General features: G+C 45.1%; 1 protein-coding gene across 4 annotated transcripts in view; it reads right to left on the reverse strand.

The window, feature by feature from the left end:
• The window catches only part of LOC121554623 (5-hydroxytryptamine receptor 2C), a 199,392-nt gene that overhangs the window by 28,141 nt on the left and 150,221 nt on the right, over nucleotides 1-21,030 (reverse strand). For all 4 annotated transcript variants that reach the window (XM_041868274.2, XM_041868276.2, XM_041868275.2 and 1 more), the window contains 3 exons: nucleotides 4,534-4,655; nucleotides 435-1,282; nucleotides 1-166 (listed from right to left, as the gene is read on the reverse strand). The exon at nucleotides 1-166 is cut by the window's left edge and continues 30 nt beyond it. In XM_041868274.2, coding sequence (XP_041724208.1) covers nucleotides 1-166; nucleotides 435-653 — 385 coding nt within the window. In that variant the 5' untranslated portion in view covers nucleotides 654-1,282; nucleotides 4,534-4,655. The remainder of the gene's footprint in view (nucleotides 167-434; nucleotides 1,283-4,533; nucleotides 4,656-21,030) is intronic.

The following is a 21,030-nucleotide window of genomic DNA, read 5'->3' on the forward strand; positions in this document are numbered from 1 at the left end:
TCACCAGTATCCCCACCAGCATGTCTGCCACGGCCAGGGACCTCAGGAAGAAGTTTGTAGCGTTCTGAAGCTTCTTCTCCAGTGAGACGGCCAGAATGACCAGGATGTTCCCGCCCACCGTCAGTGCAATGATGACTAGGATGAGAAGCGCCGGCCAGTTCTTCTCCTTCAAATGCAACCAAACTTGATTTGTACAGCACCATAGAAATAGAATGACTAGAGCAGCCGTTGAACATCTGACCATGGCAGATAACTGGTAAACTAATGGGTACACTCAAAATACCTAACCTGGTATTGTAGTGATTGTTTTTCTATGCATAGCACATTCTGTAGCAACAGCATAAACAATTCATAATAATAATAATAATAATAATAATAATAATAATATTAATAATAAAAACAATACATAAAAACAGAAGTAAAAACACACTGACCTTCATGGGCGACGCTCGCAACACCGCCTCCGCCTGTGATCCCGATGACAGGTTGCTGTCCGCTCCCCCGTCCCTGGCTCCCCAGGGTAGACTCTGGTTTAGTCCACGGGAGGTGGAGTTATTCCCCCCTGGCCAGACCATCCAGCCCCCTACCTCTAGAGAGGGCGTGGTGGAAGAACCGAAGCCCCCCAGTAGGGCTACTCCTCCTGGGCTTCCCATCCTGGTATGGTCCCCTAGGGTCTGGAGGTCCTTGAGGTCCTGGCTGGACCTGGACTATTCCCCGGTCACCACCAGAGGGGGGCAGTGGACCCACCCGGAGGCCCACAGGACATCAGGATACTTGCGATTGGCTTGGTTGGTGGTTAAAAGGTGTTGTCTAGTTGTGGATAGTCCAAGATTAGGTCCACTTAGAAAGTCCTATCAGGACATTCAGAGAGTTGGAGGTTGGCTTGGTCTGGGTTCTAGGGTAAAATAGTGTTGTGGTGTTGTCTCGTTATGGTCACAAAAGGAACAGTCCAGACTCCAGTTAAGGTCCATTTGGAAGTACTCTTATGTTCATTGTGGTTTTAGTGTTCTCTTGAAGTGGAGCACCAGAGGGTTCTGGGGCCAAAGCCCTTCTCAACCCGTCCCTAAAATGAGTGTAGGCTTTAGCTCAGCAGGCTAACTAAGTCTTGGAGGAAGAGTCCATTGTGGTTTTCTAAAAAATTATTTTCCAGTAAGGTCTTCTTTAGAAGTCCAATGTCAAGGACACAGTGAGAAGGTCAATGGTGTCCCTTGTGTTGTGTCGTTCGCTACATTCCTCTTTCAGATAAGAAGCATCGGTTCTTGTTCTCCATGTTCAGAAAGCTCTAGAGAATAGGAAATACAACAGTGAGTTTGACTGTGTGTGTGTGTGTGTGTGTGTGTGTGTGTGTGTGTGTGTGTGTGTGTGTGTGTGTGTGTGTGTGTGTGTGTGGGACGTGTTTAACTATACTTGTGGGGACCAGAAGTCCCCACAAGAATAGTAAACAAACAAACATTTGACCAACTGGGGACATTTGGTTAGTCCCCAAAAGGTCAAATTCTATTTCTAGTGTGTTTAGGGTTAAGGTTAGAATTAGTGTTAGGGTTAGAATTAGGATTAGGGTTAAGGATAGGGTAAGGGTTAGGGTTAGGGTTAGGGGTTAGGAAAAATAGGATTTTGAAAGGGACTGAATTGTGTCCCCCCACAAGGTTAGTTATACAAGACTGTGTGTGTGTGTGTGTGTGTGTGTGTGTGTGTGTGTGTGTGTGTGTATGATAAACAGCCTACAGCCTTGAATGCTGTTTCCCAGCCTATAAAACTAATGCAGTTCGGGAGGCTTATGATAATGAAATGGCTACATTAATGGGATACACTTTGCTTATATGGGCTGCATCCCAAATGGGACCCTATTTCATGTAGACCCCTATGGGCCCTGATCAAAAGTAGTGCACTTTATAGGGAATAGTGTGCATATTGAGAAGCAGCCCTGGTGTTGTTCAGACAATACGTCCCAGACTGCCAGAGCCCTACTTCAGTACAACAGCAGGATAGATAATATCAAATAGATATCAAGAGAACAGCACTAAACTATTCAATATATATATTAAATCAAATAGATATCAAGAGAACAGCACTAAACTATTCAATATATATATTAAATCAAATAGATATCAAGAGAACAGCACTAAACTATTCAATATATATATTAAATCAAATAGATATCAAGAGAACAGCACTAAACTATTCAAGATATATATTAACTCAAATAGATATCAAGAGAACAGCACTAAACTATTCAATATATATATTTAATCAAATAGATCTCAAGAGAACATCACTAAACTATTCAAGATATATATTAAATCAAATAGATATCAAGAGAACAGCACTAAACTATTCAATATATATATTTAATCAAATAGATCTCAAGAGAACATCACTAAACTATTCAAGATATATATTAAATCAAATAGATATCAAGAGAACAGCACTAAACTATTCAAGATATATATTAACTCAAATAGATATCAAGAGAACAGCACTAAACTATTCAAGATATATATTAAATCAAATAGATATCAAGAGAACAGCACTAAACTATTCAAGATATATATTAAATCAAATGGATAAGAATGGAACAAAACTAAACAGGAAGAGATCTACGGGCTGTACTAAAGTTATACAATGTGCAAGTGAAGTCAATTTAACTTCCGTATTGCTTGTTTAGCAGGCTAAGAATAAGCCTCAAATGTGCATTGTCAAACTCATGAAAATGTGGCCATTTAAGATATATATTAAACTAAATAGATAAGAAGGGAACAAAACTACACAGAAAGAGACAATGAATGGAGGGAGAGAGAGATGGAGACAGAGACAGAGAAAGAGAGAGAGACATAGAGAGGGAGAGAGAGGGAGAGTGAGAGAGAGAGAGAGAGAGAGAGAGAGAGAGAGAGAGAGAGAGAGAGAGAGAGAGAGAGAGAGAGAGAGAGGGAGAGAGAGAAGGAGAGAAAGAGGGAGAGAGATAGAGAGGGGGAGAGAGAGGGAGAGTGAGAGGTAGAGAAAGATAGAGGGAGAGAGAGAGGGAGAGATAGAGGGAGCGAGAGAGAAAAAGAGCAAGAGAGGGAGAGGGAGAGAAGGAGAGAGAGAGGGAGAGAGAGAGAGGGAGAGAGAGAGGGAGAGAGAGGGAGAGAGCGAGAGCGAGAGAGGGAGAGAAGGCGAGAGAGAGGGAGAGAGAGAGAGAGAGAGAGAGGTAGAGGGAGAGAGGTAGAGGACCATATAGGGAGAGATAGACACAGACAGGGAGACAGAGAGAGAGAGAGAGGTAGAGGGAGAGAGAGAGAGGTAGAGGACCATATAGGGAGATATAGACACAGACAGGGAGACAGAGAGAGCCAACCTTGGGGCCATAGCTTAATGATGACCATGATTCATCAAGCTGTTATGGTATCATTAATCACTGGATATTCATTCATGTGTGTCTAATTCTCTCTCGCCCCCCCCTTCTCTCTTTCTCTCTCTCTCTCTCGCTCCCCCCCTCTCTCTCTCTCTCTCGCTCCCCCCCCCCCTCTCTCTCTCCCTCCTCCCCCCTCTCCTGTCTTTATCTCTCTCTCTCCGACAGCGTCACAAACTGATAGTCTGATGTCTCTATCAATATGAAGTCTGTATCACAATGATAGACAGTCATTAAACCTTCCTGTCTCAGTGATGACATACAGTTGTCGTAGCGACCTAATCAAATTAGGTGGCAGGTTCTAATGAATCAATAAGCTCGAGGGGGTGTGGTATAACGGCAAATATACCAAGGCTAAGGGTTGTTCTTAGGCACGACGCGAAGCGGAGTACAGCCTGGATACAGCCCTTAGTCGTGGTATATTTGCCGATATACCACAAACCCTCGAGGTGCCTTATTGTTGTTATAAACTTGTTACCAACGTAATTAGAGCAGTAAAGTCTAATTATTATATATTTTTGTGCTTTTGCCGATGTGTCTTAGAAGGCATCGGGTATGACTAAACCAATACAGGAATATAGTTTACATCTGAAACGTTTTCAAGAAATTAATGATAATCTTGAAGCTTTTTCAAAAGACCCCGGACGTGACCCCGGACGTGACCCCACTCGACACAGCACTCCTTGGTACAGTGTAGCGACCGTGGTGTGTGTGGCGCCTCCTGCACTCTGATGGCGATGCCTCCATGCAACGATACCAAGTCACTTGAAGATCCTATTGGTTCCACCATTGGCTGTCCATTGAGAAGTCCATATCAAGTGGGTATCTAGAGTGGGCCTCAGCTACTGAGTAGACACAAGTTACCCCCCTCATCCAACCACTGATGTGATCCTCTGTAGCTCAGCTGGTAGAGCACGGTGCTTGTAACGCCAAGGTAGTGGGTTCGATCCCCGGGACCACCCATAAACAAAAATGTATGCACGCATGACTGTAAGTCGCTTTGGATAAAAGCATCTGCTAAATGGCATATTATTATGATACAGGGTCAGCTATATTTCCCCCCACCCTAATGGTCAAGGTTATATTGAGTGACAGGTAATCTGATCCTAGATCAGTGTTTAATGGTAACGATAAAAGCCACTTACCACATCCGGATCCATAATGCTCTCTTGTCCTGCTGCAGCTTCCTCCTCTGCTATCTCTCTCCTCTTCAGTGTCCCTCGTTTATTCACCGCCGCTCTGGAGAGAGGGATCAACATCCATCTGCCTAGAGAGGGAGGGAGGGAGAGAGAGAGAGCTCAAAGACATTGCTCCTGCATTTTTAACAAAAAATATAGATTTAGAGTTAGATAAAGTAGGATGTTTTGGCAGGGACATATACAGGATGCTACCCTCCACAACATAACCTTCATTCCAAACCAAAACTCCAAACCTACAACCTGATTTTGGACGGAATTATCTGGAAAGCTTTCTACTACCAAGGATTACTATTCTCAAACTATACAGCAAATGCTCTGGAAAACAAACAGAAACCTGAAAACACCATCCAACCTGGAACTGAGTGAGTAATGTTTAGTATGAAGCTATTTTTCACTTTCAAAAACCAAGAAGAAAAATACATTACAATGATATATTTTATTTTATAAGGACTGAATGCTAAGGCTACCAAGCTTAAGCTTGCTTGTACAAAGAGATACAATTTCAATTAGCACTGACGTGTGAAGTGAGAGGTGTCAAAGCCCTTGAGCCCAACAATAGCAGGAGAGTCGTACAGTCTACCCCAACCAAATGGAGAGGCCTTAGAAGCACCCCCCCACTGTTCAGAGGTCATTAAAATACAGTACCCTCTGAATGTAAAAAACGACAAGACACGAAAAGAGTACAAATTGAAACTTCTTTTGGGGAAGCAGGAGACACTTTTGCTGATTTGTATAAAAATGGGAACATAAGCAACCTTATCTTCCACACAGACCATCCCCCTGGCATGGCACAGTGCTATACTAGCACACTACCCCTCTGTTAAGAGGGGGGTGTAGCTGACGGTGGAAACTCAGGATACTGGACAACGAGGACTCTGTCGTCTAATATTAATCTCTATAAATCTGGAACCGTTTTGGTTCAAGGCAACACCAAACAGTTCCAGCTGGACTTTCACCTAATCAAAGAAATAGCTCAGCAGGAGAAGCTCTCCCTTGAGAAAGATACCCCCACCCCGAGCGGGTCAGACCAGACCTCTTCATTAAATAACCCCACAGAGCAACCCCAAGCAGAAAGCCAACTTCCCAGCACAGAGTACTACTCCCTCATTGAAATGAAGGATAAATTCACCCAGCTGGAGGTAAGGCAGGTGGAGCTGGAACAGCAGGTGAACACACTCCAGTCAGCACAGACCCAGACAACAGTCCAGCACAACAACACCCCCTTAACTAGACCTGGAGAGCTGGAGGTAGAGAGAGACATGTCTGCACTCTGGACTGTGGTGAGACAACATCAACAGGAGAAAGAGCAGGAGCAGGAGAAGAACAGAGCACTAGAGGAGAGGATCAGAGTGCTGGAGGAGAAGGTGAGAACGATGACGGGTGACATAGAACAACCCATTAGAGAGCTGGCCACCCCCGCAGAGAAGCCAGCAGAACAGCCCACCTCAGATCCTGGCCAAAGTCTCGACACCGCAGCAGAACAGTACACCCTAGACCCTGACCATAGCCTCGACATCACACCCAGACAAACAAATGAAGAACCCCAAGCCCAGGGGATCCCAACCCCTCTGAGCAACCCCCCAGTCAGACACCCTGATAGCCCTCATGACGACCCCCCCACACCCACTGAGGACATACACAAGCCACAGATTGTACTCTTATGGACTCAAATGGGAAATACATACAAGAAAATAAACTTTTTCCAAAACACACAGTGTCTAAACTCTGGTGTCCAAACACCCAGCGCGCCCTAGACCTTCTGTCTGAGGACCGACTAGGATCACCCAGCCACATAATAATACACACAGGCACAAACGACCTGAGAACACAGCAGGAAAGGGTGGCCACATCACTCAAGGGATTGATAGAAAAAGCTTCTTCTACTTTCCCCAACGCACAAGTGGTTATCTCAACCCTGTTACCACGAAAATACTTCCACCCTGCTACCATACAGCGGGTAAACGCAAGTATTTCCCGTGACTGTGCATCAAAACCAAATGTCTACCTGACCCACCACTCCACCCTGGACGTGAACAGCCTTTATGACCAGGTCCACCTATACAAGGCAGCAGTGCCCACCTTCGCCCGGACCCTAAAGGATATCGCCCTCAACCGCAGACCCAACACCTCACACAGGAGCAACAGATCAACAGACACCCCGCCCAGACCAGCAAGAGACTCTCCCAGACCTGCGGGACCCCCCCAGGACCTACACATAGAGGACCCCCGCAGAGAGGACCTACATCCAGACCACAGCACCATCAACCACATCTACACCCCCCACCCCCACCAATTAACTCCCCCCAAGTCAACCATGCCCACACACCATTTAGGCCCCCTAAGATCAGACCTATGCCCCCTCCTACCCACCCCAAGCCCCCCACTCCCACAAAGAGGGCCTCAACATGAAAGTCACACATACGCCCAGGCTGTGAGCAGGCAAACAGGCCCAACACCCACTCTTACACTAGCCCAAGCCAATGGCATGTACCAGATGCTCAGCAGGCTCTGCTCACAATTACTGGCCTGAGGCCAAACCACACAACCAACAACAGACACTTTATGGAACACAAAGCCTTCACTATTTCATCCTGGAATATCCAAGGCCTGAGGTCATCTGCCTTTGGCCTAAAGAGCAGGAATCTGGACTTCACCAAAGAAATCGGAAATACAGACATTGTCATCCTACAAGAAACATGGTATAGAGGAGACGGACCCACTGGTTGCCCTCTAGGTTACAGAGAGCTGGTAGTCCCATCCACCAAACTACCAGGTGTGAAACAGGGAAGGGACTCAGGGGGTATGCTAATTTGGTATAGAGCAGACCTAACTCACTCTATTAAATTAATCAAAACAGGAACATTTTACATTTGGTTAGAAATTCAAAATGAAATTATCTCAACTGAGAAAAATGTCCTCCTGTGTGCTACCTATATCCCCCACTAGAATCCCCATACTTGAATGAAGACAGTTTCTCCATCCTGGAGGGGGAAATCAATCATTTCCAGACCCAGGGACATGTACTAGTCTGTGGCGACCTAAATGCCAGAACTGGACAAGAACCTGACACCCTCAGCACACAGGGAGGACAAACACCTACCTGAGGTGACAGCATTCCCTCCCCCATATGCCCCCCTAGGCACAACTACGACAACATAACCAACAAAAAACGGGTCACGACTCTGCAGCTCTGTCGCACACTGGGTATGTACATAGTCAATGGTAGGCTTCGAGGGGACTCCTATGGTAGGTACACCTATAGCTCATCTCTTGGCAGTAGTACTGTAGACTACTTTATCACTGACCTCAACCCAGAGTCTCTCAGAGCGTTCACAGTCAGCCCACTGACACCCCTATCAGACCACAGTAAAATCACAGTCTACTTGAACAGAGCAATACTCAATCATGAGGCATCAAAGCCAAAGGAACTGAATAATATTAAGAAATGCTATAGATGGAAGGAAAGTAGCGTTGAAACCTACCAAAAAACAATTAGGAAACAACAAATTCAATCCATTCTAGACAACTTCCTGGACAAAACGTTCCATTGTAATAGTGAAGGTGTAAACAGAAAGAGATAGAACAGAGAGAGAGAACAGAGAGAGATAGAACACAGAGAGAGAACAGAGAGAGAGTGAAGAGAGAGAGAGAAGAAATAGAAAGAACATAGAGAGAGAACAGAGAGATAACATAAAGAGAGAACAGAGAGAACAAAGAGAACAGAGAGAGAGAGAACAGAGATAGAGAACAGAGAGAGAGAACAGAGGACCGAGAGAGAGAACAGAGAGAAAGAGAGAACAGAGAGGACAGAGGGAGAGAACAGAGAGAGAACAGAGAGAGAACAGAAAGAGAGAACAGACAGAGAACCGAGAGGAAGAGAGAACAGAGGGAGAGAACAGAGAGAACAGAGAGAACAGAGAGAGAGAGAACATAGAGAGAGGAAGAGAGAACAGAGAGGAAGAGAGAACAGAGGGAGAGAACAGAAAGAGAGAACAGAGATAACAGAGAGAGAGCAGAGAGAGAGGAAGAGAGAACAGAGGGAGAGAACAGAGAGAGAACAGAAAGAGAGAACAGACAGAGAACCGAGAGGAAGAGAGAACAGAGGGAGAGAACAGAAAGAGAGAACAGAGAGAGAGGAAGAGAGAACAGAGGGAGAGAAAAGAAAGAGAGAACAGAGATAACAGAAGGAGAGAACAGAGAGAGAGGAAGAGAGAACAGAGGGAGAGAACAGAAAGAGAGAACAGACAGAGAACCGAGAGGAAGAGAGAACAGAGGGAGAGAACAGAGAGAGAGAGAGAACAGAGAGAGAGAACAGAGAGAGGAAGAGAGAACAGAGGGAGAGAAAAGAAAGAGAGAACAGAGATAACAGAGAGAGAGAGCAGAGAGAGAGGAAGAGAGAACAGAGGGAGAGAACAGAGAGAGAGATAACAGAGAGAGAACAGAAAGAGAGAACAGAGAGAGAACCGAGAGGAAGAGAGAACAGAGGGAGAGAACAGAGAGAGAGAGAACAGAGAGAGAGAACAGAGAGAGAGGAAGAGAGAACAGAGGGAGAGAAAAGAAAGAGAGAACAGAGATAACAGAGAGAGAGCAGAGAGAGAGGAAGAGAGAACAGGGGGAGAGAACAGAGAGAGAGAGAACAGAGAGAGAGGAAGAGAGAACAGACAGGAAGAGAATGAAAGGCAGAGAGAGAACAAGACCCATTACCAGCGTAAACAACATCTACAATACCAGGTGATGGAGAGCGAGAGAGAGAGGAAGAGCGAAAGAAAGAGAGAGAGATAAAGAGAGAGGGAGATGATGGAGAGACCATTAATGTTGGTGACCTCAGGGATATTATACTGTTTAATCTGCTATGCTGTCTCATACATAAGAGAGGAACACAACACACAGACAGACAGACAGACACAAAGACTCATCAGAGAGAGAAAAATAATGAAATCTACATTAACTAAAGTTTTTCACAAAAGTAGTGCACTGGTGCAGTATTAGCCTTCTGTAGCGCGGACCCTCAGCAAAAAGGAAAAGGGAAATGGGGGAAAAAAGGTAATGACACATCTAGGAGTGCTGGTCTAGGATCAGTTTTCACGTTTAAATCATAATGAATAATGTAGATCCTAGATCAGCACTCCTACTCTGAGATGTGGTTATGGTCCCTGGTCCTATACATCCACAGCTCTGGGAGCAGTTTTACTCATTATATACCGAACAAAAATAATAAACGCAACATGTAAAGTGTTTCATGAGCTTAAAAAAAAAAGATCTCCGAAATGTTCTGGACGCACAAAAAGCTTTTTTCTCTCAAATTTGGTGCACAATTAGTTTACATCCCTGTTAGTGAGCATTTCTCCTTTGTCAAGATAATCCAGCCAGCTGACAGGTGTGGCATATCAAGAAGCTGTTTATACAGCATGATCATTACATTGTCCTTAGTGCTGTGGACAATAAATGTGATGCGTGATTTGAAGGAGTCAGACGCAGGAGGGTAAATCACAGTATACAGAGTTTCTTCCGTAATCCAGCGTAACCAGTCCAGTGCGCAAAACAGGCGCACTGGAACAAACATGCACACGGGGAAAATACCCCGGCAATACAAAATACTGAGCTCAACCGAGCTACTAATCCTCCCACAAGGACAAGGGGGGCAGAGGGAACACTTAAACACATACTAACAAGGGGAATATGAACCAGGTGTGTGTAATTGACAAGACAAGATAAATGGAATGATGAGATATGGAGCGGCAGTGGCTAGAAGGCCGGTGACGACGAACGCCGAACAAGGAGGGGAGGCAGCTTCGGAGGAAGTCGTGACAATAAAAGGCCACTCTAAAATGTGCAGTTTTGTCACACAACACAGTGTCAAGTTTCTGAGGGAATTGGCAAGCTGACTGCAGGAATGTCCACGAGAGCTGTTGCCAGAGAATGTTCATTTCTCTATCATAAGCCGCCTCCAACGTTGTTGTAGAGAATTTGGCAGTATGTCCAAATGGTCTCACAACCGCAGACCACACGCACGCCAGCTCCAGGACCTCCACATCCGTTTTCTTCCCCTGCGGGATGAGAAAAACAACCCGGACAGCTGATGAAACTTTAGGTTTGCACAACCTAAGAATTTCTGCAAAAACTGTCAGAAACCACCTCAGGAAGCTCAACACGTTCTGAACAGAGTGCCCCATGGTGGCGGTGGGGTTATGGTATGGGCAGGCATAAGCTATGGACAACAAACACAATTGCAATTTGAATGCACAGAGATACCGTGACGAGATCCTGAGGCCCATTGTCGTGCCATTCATCCGCCGCCATCAAATCAAATCAAATTTTATTTGTCACATGCGCCGAATACAACAGGTGTAGACCTGCAAATAGTCTTACCATGCGGTAGCAGAGAGAACAGTCTATGACTAGGGTGGCTGGAGTCTTTGACAATTTTTTAGGGCCTTCCTCTGACACCATCTGGTATAAAGGTCCTGGATGGCAGGAAGCTTAGCCCCAGTGATGTACTCTGTAGTGCCTTGCGGTCGGAGGCCGAGCAGTTGCCATACCAGGCAGTGATGCAACCAGACAGGATGCTCTCGATGGTGCAGCTGTAGAACCTTTTGAGGATCTGAGGACCCATGCCAAATCTTTTCAGTCCCCTGAGGGGAAATAGGCTTTGTCGTGCCCTCTTCACGACTGTCTTGGTGTGTTTGGACCATGATAGTTTGTTGGTGATGTGGACACCAAGGAACTTGAAGCTCTCAACCTGTTCCACTACAGCCCTGTCGATGAGAATGGGGGCGTGCTCAGTCCTCTTTTTTTTCTTCAATCCACAATAATCTCCTTTGTCTTGGTCACGTTGAGGGAGAGGTTGTTATCCTGGCACCACACGGCCAGGTCTCTGACCTCCTCCCTATAGGCTGTCTAATCGTTGTCGGTGATCATACCTACCACTGTTGTGTCATCGGCAAACTTAATGATGGTATAGGAATCGTGCCTGGCCATGCAGTCATGGGTGAACAGGGAGTACAGGAGGGGACTGAGCACGCACCCCTGAGGGGACCCCGTGTTGAGGATCAGCGTGGCAGATGTGTTGTTACCTACCCTTACCACCTGGGGGTGGCCCGTCAGGAAGTCCAGGATCCAGTTTCAGCGAGAGGTGTTTAGTCCCAGGGTCCTTAGCTTAGTGATGAGATTTGTGGGCACTATGGTGTTGAGCGCTGAGCTGTAGTCAATGAATAGCATTCTCACGTAGGTGTTCCTTTTGTCCAGGTGGGAAAGGGCAGTGTGGAGCGCAATTGAGATTGCGTCATCTGTGGATCTGTTGGGGCTGTATGCAAATTGGAGTGGGTGAAGGGTTTCTGGGATAATGGTGTAGATATGAGCCATGACCAGCCTTTCAAAGCACTTCATGTCTACAGACGTTGAGTGCTACGGGTCGGTAGTCATTTAAGCAGGTTACCTTAGTGTTCTAATCCGTCTGGCCCTGCGGCCTTGTGAATGTTGACCTGTTTAAAGGTCTTACTCACATCGGCTACGGAGAACGTGATCACACAGTCGTCCGGAACAGCTGATAAACTCATGCTTGCCTAGAAGCGAACACAGAAGTAATTTAGCTAACCTAGCAGGCTCGTGTCACTGGGCAGCTCGCATCTGTGCTTCCCTTTGTAGTCTGTAATAGTTTGCAAGCCTTGCCACATCCGACGAGCATCGGATCAGGTGTAGTACGATTCAATCTTAGTCCTGTATTGACGCTTTACCTGTTTGATGGTTCATAGGAGGCCATAGCGGGAATTATTATAAGCGTCCGGGTTAGAGTTCCACTCCTTGAAAGCGGCAGCTCTATCCTTTAGCTCAGTGCGGATGTTGCCTGTAATCCATGGCTTCTGGTTGGGGTATGTACGTACCTTCACTGTGGGGACGACGTCATTGATGCACTTATTGATGAAGCCAGTGACCAATGTGGTGTACTCCTCAATGCCATCGGAAGAGTCCCGGAACATATTCCAGTCTGTGCTGGCAAAACAGTCCTGTATCTTAGCATCTGCGTCATCTGACCACTTCTTTATTGACCGAGTCACTGGTGCTTCCTGCTTTAGTTTTTGCTTGTAAGCAGGAATCAGGAGGATAGAGTTATGGTCAGATTTGCCAAATGGAGGGCGAGGGAGAGCTTTGTACGCATCTCTGTGTGTGGAGTAAAGGTGGTCTAGAGCACATTTAACATGCTGGTAGAAATGAGGTAAAACGGATTTAAGTTTCCCTGCATTAAAGTCCCCAGCCACTAGGAGCGCCACCTCTGGATGAGCGTTTTCCTGTTTGCTTATGGCCTTATACAGCTCATTGAGTGCGGTCTTATTACCACCATCGGTTTGTGGTGGTAAATAGACTGCTTCGAAATAAATTGATAACAACTCTCTTGGTAAATAGTGTGGTCTACAGCTTGTCATGATACTCTACCTCAGGCTAGCAAAACCTTGAGACTTCCTTCTTATTAGATTTTGTGCACCAGCTGTTGTTTACAAATATACACAGACCGCCACCCCTTGTCTTACCGGACGCACTGTTCTATCTTGCTGATGCAGCGAATATCCCGCCAGCTGTACAGTGCCTTGCAAAAGTAACCCCTTGGCGTTTTTCCTATTTTGCATTACAACCTGTAATTTAAATGGATTTTTATTTTGGATTTCATGTAATGGACATACACAAAATAGTCCAAATTGGTGAAGTGAAATGAAAAAAATAACTTGTTTCAGAAAATTATAATAAATAAATAACTGAAAAATGGTGCGTGCATATGTTTTCACCCCCTTTGCTATGAAGCCCCTAAATAAGATCTGGTGCAACCAATTACCTTCAGAAGTCACATAATTAGTTAAATAAAGTCCACCTGTGTGCAATCTAAGTGTCACATGATCTGTCACATGATCTCAGTATATATACACCTGTTCTGAAAGGCCCCAGAGTCTGCAACACCACTAAGCAAGGGGAACCACCAAGCAAGCGGCACCATGAAGACCAAGGAGCTCTCCAAACTGGTCAGGGACAAAGTTGTGGAGAAGTACAGATCAGGGTTGGTTTATAAAAAAATATCCGAAACTTTGAACATCCCACGGAGCACCATTAAATCATCACCATTAAATTATAAAAAAATAAAAAGAATATGGCACCACAACAAACCTGCCAAGAGAGGGCCGCCCAACAAAACTCATGGACCAGGCAAGGAGGGCATTAATCAGAGGCAACAAAGAGACCAAAGATAACCTGAAAGAGCTGCAAAGCTCCACAGCGGAGATTGGAGTATCTGTCCATAGGACCACTTTAAGCCGTACACATTTTTTTTCATCGGCAGGGACTGGGAAACTGGTCAGAATTGAAGGAATGATGGATGGTGCTAAATACAGAGAAATTCTTGAGGGAAACCTGTTTCAGTCTTCCAGAGATTTGAGACTGGGTCGGAGGTTCACCTTCCAGCAGGACAATGACCCTAAGCATACTGCTAAAGCAACACTCGAGTGGTTTAAGGGGAAACATTTAAATGTCTTGGAATGGCCTAGTCAAAGCCCAGACCTCAATCCAATTGAGAATCTGTGGTATGACTTAAAGATTGCTGTACACCAGTGGAACCCATCCAACTTGAAGGAGCTGGAGCAGTTTTGCCTTGAAGAATGGGCAAAGATCCCAGTGGCTAGATGTGCCAAGCTTATATAGAGACATACCCCAAGAGACTTGCAGCTGTAATTGCTGCAAAAGGTGGCTCTACAAAGTATTGACTTTTGAGGTGGTGAATAGTTATGTACGCTCAAGTTTTCAGTTTTTTTGTTTTATTTCTTTTTTGTTTCACAATAAAAAATATTTTGCATCTTCAAAGTGGTAGGCATGTTGTGTAACTAAAATGATACAAACCCCCCAAAAATCCATTTTAATTCCAGGTTGTAAGGCAACAAAATAGGAAAAATGCCAATGGGGGTGAATACTTTCGCAAGCCACTGTATGTTATCCATGTCGTCGTTCAGCCACGAGTCGGTGAAACATAAGATATTACAGTTTTTAATGTCCCATTGGTAGGATATCCGTGATCTTAGTTCATCTATTTTGTTATCCAATGATTGTACGTTGGCTAATAGGACTGATGGTAGAGGCAGATTACGCATTCGCCGTCGGATCCTTACAAGGCACCCCGACCTACGTCCCCGATATCTCCGTCTCTTTCTCATGGAAGTGACTGGGATTTGGGCCTTGTCGGGTGTCTGAAGAAAATCCTTTGCATCTGACTCGTTAAAGAAAAAATATTCGTCCAGTACGAGTTGAGTAATTGCTGTCCTGATATCCAGAAGCTCTTTTCGGTCATAAGCGACGGTGGCAGAAACATTATGTACAAAATAAGTTACAAATAACGCGAAAAAACACACACAATAGCACAATTGGTTAGGAGCCGTAAAACGGCAGCCATCTCCTTCGGCGCCATTGTAGAGTAAGAAACATTCATCTCATGTTTCAGCATGGTAATGCACAGCCTCATGTCTCAAGGATCTGTACACAATTCCTGGAAGCTGAAAATGTCCCAGTTCTTCCATGGCCTGCATACTCACCTGACATGTCACCCATTGAGCATGTTTGGGATGCTATGGACAGCGTGTACGACAGTTTGTTCCAGTTCCCGCCAATATCCAACAACTTCGCACAGCCATTGAAGAGGAGTGGGACAACATTCCACAGGCCACAATCAATAGCCTGATCAATTATATGCGAAGGAGATGTGTTGCGCTGCATGAGGCAAATGGTGGTTACACCAGATACTGACTGGTTTTCTGATCCACGCCTCTACCTTTTTTTAAAGGTATCTGTGACCAACAGCTGCGTATCTGTATTCCCAGTCATGTGAAATCCATAGATTAGGGCCTAATGAATGTATTTCAATTGACTGATTTCCTTATATGAACTGTAACTCAGTAAAATCTTTGAAATTGTTGCATGTTGCGTTTATATTTTTATTCAGTATACATCGACAGATGTTCTACCCACCCACATATTGGCAGCTGAGGGACTTAACTGAACATAACTTTACATAACTTAACAAAAATACACATTTCCGCTGTCTGCCAGATAAGAAGATTGTCTTCTTTGTAACCTAAATATTTAAATTGATGAATACTACTTCCTATGCTTTTCGTACTTTTAATCTAACTTTGCTTTAAATACTTTATCCATCTCAAAGTTTCCTTTTTCCTAATTGTCTTCATCTAGAGTGTAACAGTTCTCACCTTCAAAAAAGTTTATCCCCCAAAGTTAGTCCCTTAACTTTATTGGTTTGACACCCACACATTCACTTTGTCTTATGTGAGCTGAATAGGAAGTGATTAGAGAGAGGTAACTTAAAGGTCCTGTGTGTGTGTGTGTGTAAGGTAAGGTAAGGTCTGGAGAGGTAGGAAGGTAAAGTGTGGTCCAAGGGCATCAGGCAGGACATAATCCTCAAGGGAGGAACAGGAGAAGAGGGCTGCCTCCCCCAATTAACTTCTGTTAGGGGCAAATAGAAGGAGGGATGGGGTGAAGAGAGGGGGAGGGGGGAGAGGAGATGAGTGAGGGGAACAGAGAGGTGAGGAGAGGTGGAGAGGAGACAAACTGAGGAGGAGAGATGGAATGCAGTGACGGGAGGAAGAAATTAATATTCTCTTGTATCTAACTATTTCTCTCTCTGCCCCCCCCCTCTCTCTCCCCTCTCGCTCTCTCTCTGTCTCCCTCCCCTCTCTCTCTCTCCCCCCTCTCTCTCTCTCTCTCACAACTCTCTCTCTGTCTCTCTCCCCTTTCTCTCTCTCTCTCTCTCTCTCTCTCTCTCTCTCTCACACACACACCTCTCTCGCTCTCTCTCTCACCTCTCTCTCTCTCTCTCTCTCTCTCTCTCTCTTTCTCTCTCTCTCTACATTGCACTTTATTTTGTACACATTTCTACACATCCTGAATATCTATATCTCTGAATTTTTCCTGTAAGTAGATGGCAGACAATACAGTGACTTTCAAGTAGCAGTATTGAGAATTTTGTATATACGCCGTTGAATAACATTCTCACCACGACATCCCCACTAAGTCCCAAATGGCACCCTATTCCCTATATAGTGCACTACTACCGACAAGAGCACTATGGGCTATGGTCAACAGTGGAGTAGGGTGCCATTATGCAGTGTGTGTGTGTGTGTGTGTGTGTGTGTGTGTGTGTGTGTGTGTGTGTGTGTGTGTGAGCACTACCATCTGTATTGCCTGTCAGGAACAGGTGTAGACGACATGACTCTTTCCCGTCTTAAGCACTCACACACACACACACACACACACACACACACACACACACACACACACACACACACACACACACACACACACACACACATCCCCAGTCAGGAAAACCATATCGCCGCAACGCTACTTGGCCCAAAAGAGGTGTTGTGATACAAACAACACCTGTGGACACTTTAGATTCACACAGGAAATGAACAAACAACACACTGAATATCACACCCCTGGGAGGGATACCGTGTCAGACACAATACCGGTCAGTGCTGAGCAATTAACCAAAATGTCAGTTATTTTTTTAGGTTTTTAAACAACTTATTGACTGACGTTGGTTCAATTAGTTGAATTCCATTTTGTTCGTATTGTTTCTATGAGCTCAATGCGCACATTGCACAGTTTAGAGATGAATCAGATCCAGCCTGATCTGTGCGATGTAGTATGGAGTTGTAGTTTCCAACAGGCCAATATTCTACATAGTTTAGCGCATAAAACAAACATGCTAATTAACTACAATGACCATAATCCATTGCACATCTACTTGTTCGGTATGTGTTTATTTTATGCCTGCTACGGAAGATGCAGAAGAATGCGTGATCATGAGGTGAAATAGAGAGTATCTCTCCAGAGAATATTGCATTCTATATTGTTAGAGATTGACCTGTTTCCCTTCATTCCATGGTTTAATATATGTACAGTGCCTTGCAAAAGTATTCATCCCCTTGGCGTTTTTCCTAATTTAAATGGATTTTTACAGTGGAGGAAAAAAGTATTTAGTCAAATAAAATCAAATAAAATCAAATCAAATTTTATTGGTCACATGCGCCGAATACAACAGGTGCAGACATTACAGTGAAATGCTTACTTACAGCCCTTAACCAACAGTGCATTTATTTTAAACAAAAAAAGTAAAAATAAAACAACAACAAAAAAAAGTGTTGAGAAAAAAAAGAGCAGAAGTAAAATAAAGTGACAGTAGGGAGGCTATATATACAGGGGGGTACCGTTGCAGAGTCAATGTGCGGGGGCACCGGCTAGTTGAGGTAGTTGAGGTAATATGTACATGTGGGTAGAGTTAAAGTGACTATGCATAAATAATTAACAGAGTAGCAGCAGCGTAAAAAGGATGGGGTGGGGGGGCAGTGCAAATAGTCCGGGTAGCCATGATCAGCTGTTCAGGAGTCTTATGGCTTGGGGGTAGAAGCTGTTGAGAAGTCTTTTGGACCTAGACTTGGTGCTCCGGTACCGCTTGCCGTGCGGTAGCAGAGAGAACAGTCTATGACTAGGGTAGCTGGAGTCTTTGACAATTTTGAGGGCCTTCCTCTGACACCGCCTGGTATAGAGGTCCTGGATGGCAGGAAGCTTTGCCCCAGTGATGTACTGGGCCGTACGCACTACCCTCTGTAGTGCCTTGAAGTCGGAGGCCAAGCAGTTGCCATACCAGGCGGTGATGCAACCAGTCAGGATGCTCTCGATGGTGCAGCTGTAGAATTTTTTGAGGATCTGAGGACCCATGCCAAATCTTTTCAGTCTCCTGAGGGGGAATAGGCTTTGTCGTGCCCTCTTCACGACTGTCTTGGTATGTTTGGACCATGATAGTTCGTTGGTGATGTGGACACTAAGGAACTTGAAGCTCTCAACCTGTTCCACTACAGCCCTGTCGATGAGAATGGGGGCGTGCTCAGTCCTCTTTTTTTTCCTGTAGTCCACAATCATCTCCTTTGTCTTGGTCACGTTGAGGGAGAGGTTGTTGTCCTGGCACCACACGGCCAGATCTCTGACCTCCTCCCTATAGGCTGTCTCATCGTTGTCGGTGATCAGGCCTACCACTGTTGTGTCGTCGGCAAACTTAATGATGGTGTTGGAGTCGTGCCTGGCCATGCAGTCATGGGTGAACAGAGAGTACAGGAGGGGACTGAGCACGCACCCCTGAGGGGGCCCCCGTGTTGAGGATCAGTGTGGCAGATGTGTTGTTACCTACCCTTACCACCTGGGGGCGGCCCGTCAGGAAGTCCAGGATCCAGTTGCAGAGGGAGGTGTTTAGTCCCAGGATCCTTAGCTTAGTGATGAGCTTAGAGGGCACTATGGTGTTGAATGCTGAGCTGTAGTCAATGAATAGCATTCTCACGTAGGTGTTCCTCTTGTCCAGGTGGGAAAGGGCAGTGTGGAGTGCAATAGAGATTGCATCATCTGTGGATCTGTTGGGGCGGTATGCAAATTGGAGTGGGTCTAGGGTTTCTGGGATAATGCTGTTGATGTGAGCCATGACCAGCCTTTCAAAGCACGTCATGGCTACAGACGTCAGTGCTACGGGTCGGTAGTCATTTAGGCAGGTTATCTTAGAGTCCTTGGGCACAGGGACTATGGTGGTCTGCTTGAAACATGTTGGTAAAACATGTTGGTATTACAGACTCAGTCAGGGACATGTTGAAAATGTCAGTGAAGACACTTGCCAGTTGGTCAGCACATGCTCGGAGTACACGTCCTGGTAATCAGCCACCAATTGTGCAAGTTCTCCCACTTTAAAAGATGAGAGAGGCCTGTAATTTTCATCATAGGTACACGTCAACTATGACAGACAAAATGAGAATTTTTTTTCCAGAAAATCACATTGCAAATTACGGTGGAAAATAAGTATTTGGTCAATAACAAAAGTTTCTCAATACTTTGTTATATACCCTTTGTTGGCAATGACACAGGTCAAACGTTTTCTGTAAGTCTTCACAAGGTTTTCACACACTGTTGCTGGTATTTTGGCCCATTCCTCCATGCAGATCTCCTCTAGAGCAGTGATGTTTTGGGGCTGTCGCTGGGCAACACGGACTTTCAACTCCCTCCAAAGACTTTCTATGGGGTTGAGATCTGGAGACTGGCTAGGCCACTCCAGGACCTTGAAATGCTTCTTACGAAGCCACTCCTTCGTTGCCCGGGCAGTGTGTTTGGGATCATTGTCATGCTGAAAGACCCAGCCACGTTTCATCTTCAATGCCCTTGCTGATGGAAGGAGGTTTTCACTCAAAATCTCACGATACATGGCCCCATTCATTCTTTCCTTTACACGGATCAGTCGTCCTGGTCCCTTTGCAGAAAAACAGCCCCAAAGCATGATGTTTCCACCCCCATGCTTCACAGTAGGTATGGTGTTCTTTGGATGCAACTCAGCATTCTTTGTCCTCCAAACACGACGAGTTGAGTTTTTACCAAAAAGTTCTATTTTGGTTTCATCTGACCATATGACATTCTCCCAATCCTCTTCTGGATCATCCAAATGCACTCTAGCAAACTTCAGACGGGCCTGGACATGTACTGGCTTAAGCAGGGGGACACGTCTGGCACTGCAGGATTTGAGTCCCTGGCGGCGTAGTGTGTTACTGATGGTAGGCTTTGTTACTTTGGTCCCAGCTCTCTGCAGGTCATTCACTAGGTCCCCCCGTGTGGTTCTGGGATTTTGCTCACCGTTCTTGTGATCATTTTGACCCCACGGGGTGAGATCTTGCGTGGAGCCCCAGATCGAGGGAGATTATCAGTGGTCTTGTATGTCTTCCATTTCCTAATAATTGCTCCCACAGTTGATTTCTTCAAACCAAGCTGCTTACCTATTGCAGATTCAGTCTTCCCAGCCTGGTGCAGGTCTACAATGTTGTTTCTGGTGTCCTTTGACAGCTCTTTGGTCTTGGCCATAGTGGAGTTTGGAGTGTGACTGTTTGAGGTTGTGGACAGGTGTCTTTTATACTGATAACAAGTTCAAACAGGTGCCATTAATACAGGTAATGAGTGGAGGACAGAGGAGCCTCTTAAAGAAGAAGTTACAGGTCTGTGAGAGCCAGAAATCTTGCTTGTTTGTAGGTGACCAAATACTTATTTTCCACTATAATTTGCAAATAAATTCATTAAAAATCCTACAATGTGATTTTCTGGAATTTCTTTTCTCAATTTGTCTGTCATAGTTGACGTGTACCTATGATGAAAATTACAGGCCTCTCTCATCTTTTTAAGTGGGAGAACTTGCACAATTGGTGGCTGACTAAATACTTTTTTCCCCCACTGTATTTGGATTTCATGTAATGGACAAATTGGTGAAGTGGAATTAATAAATTGACTTGTTTCAAACAATTCTAAAAAATAAATAACGGAAAAGTGGTGCGTGCATATGTATTCACCCCCTTTGCTATGAAGCCCCTAAATAAGATC

Source organism: Coregonus clupeaformis, chromosome 27 (assembly GCF_020615455.1).
Source record: "Coregonus clupeaformis isolate EN_2021a chromosome 27, ASM2061545v1, whole genome shotgun sequence".
In the NCBI taxonomy this organism is placed as follows: domain Eukaryota; kingdom Metazoa; phylum Chordata; class Actinopteri; order Salmoniformes; family Salmonidae; genus Coregonus; species Coregonus clupeaformis.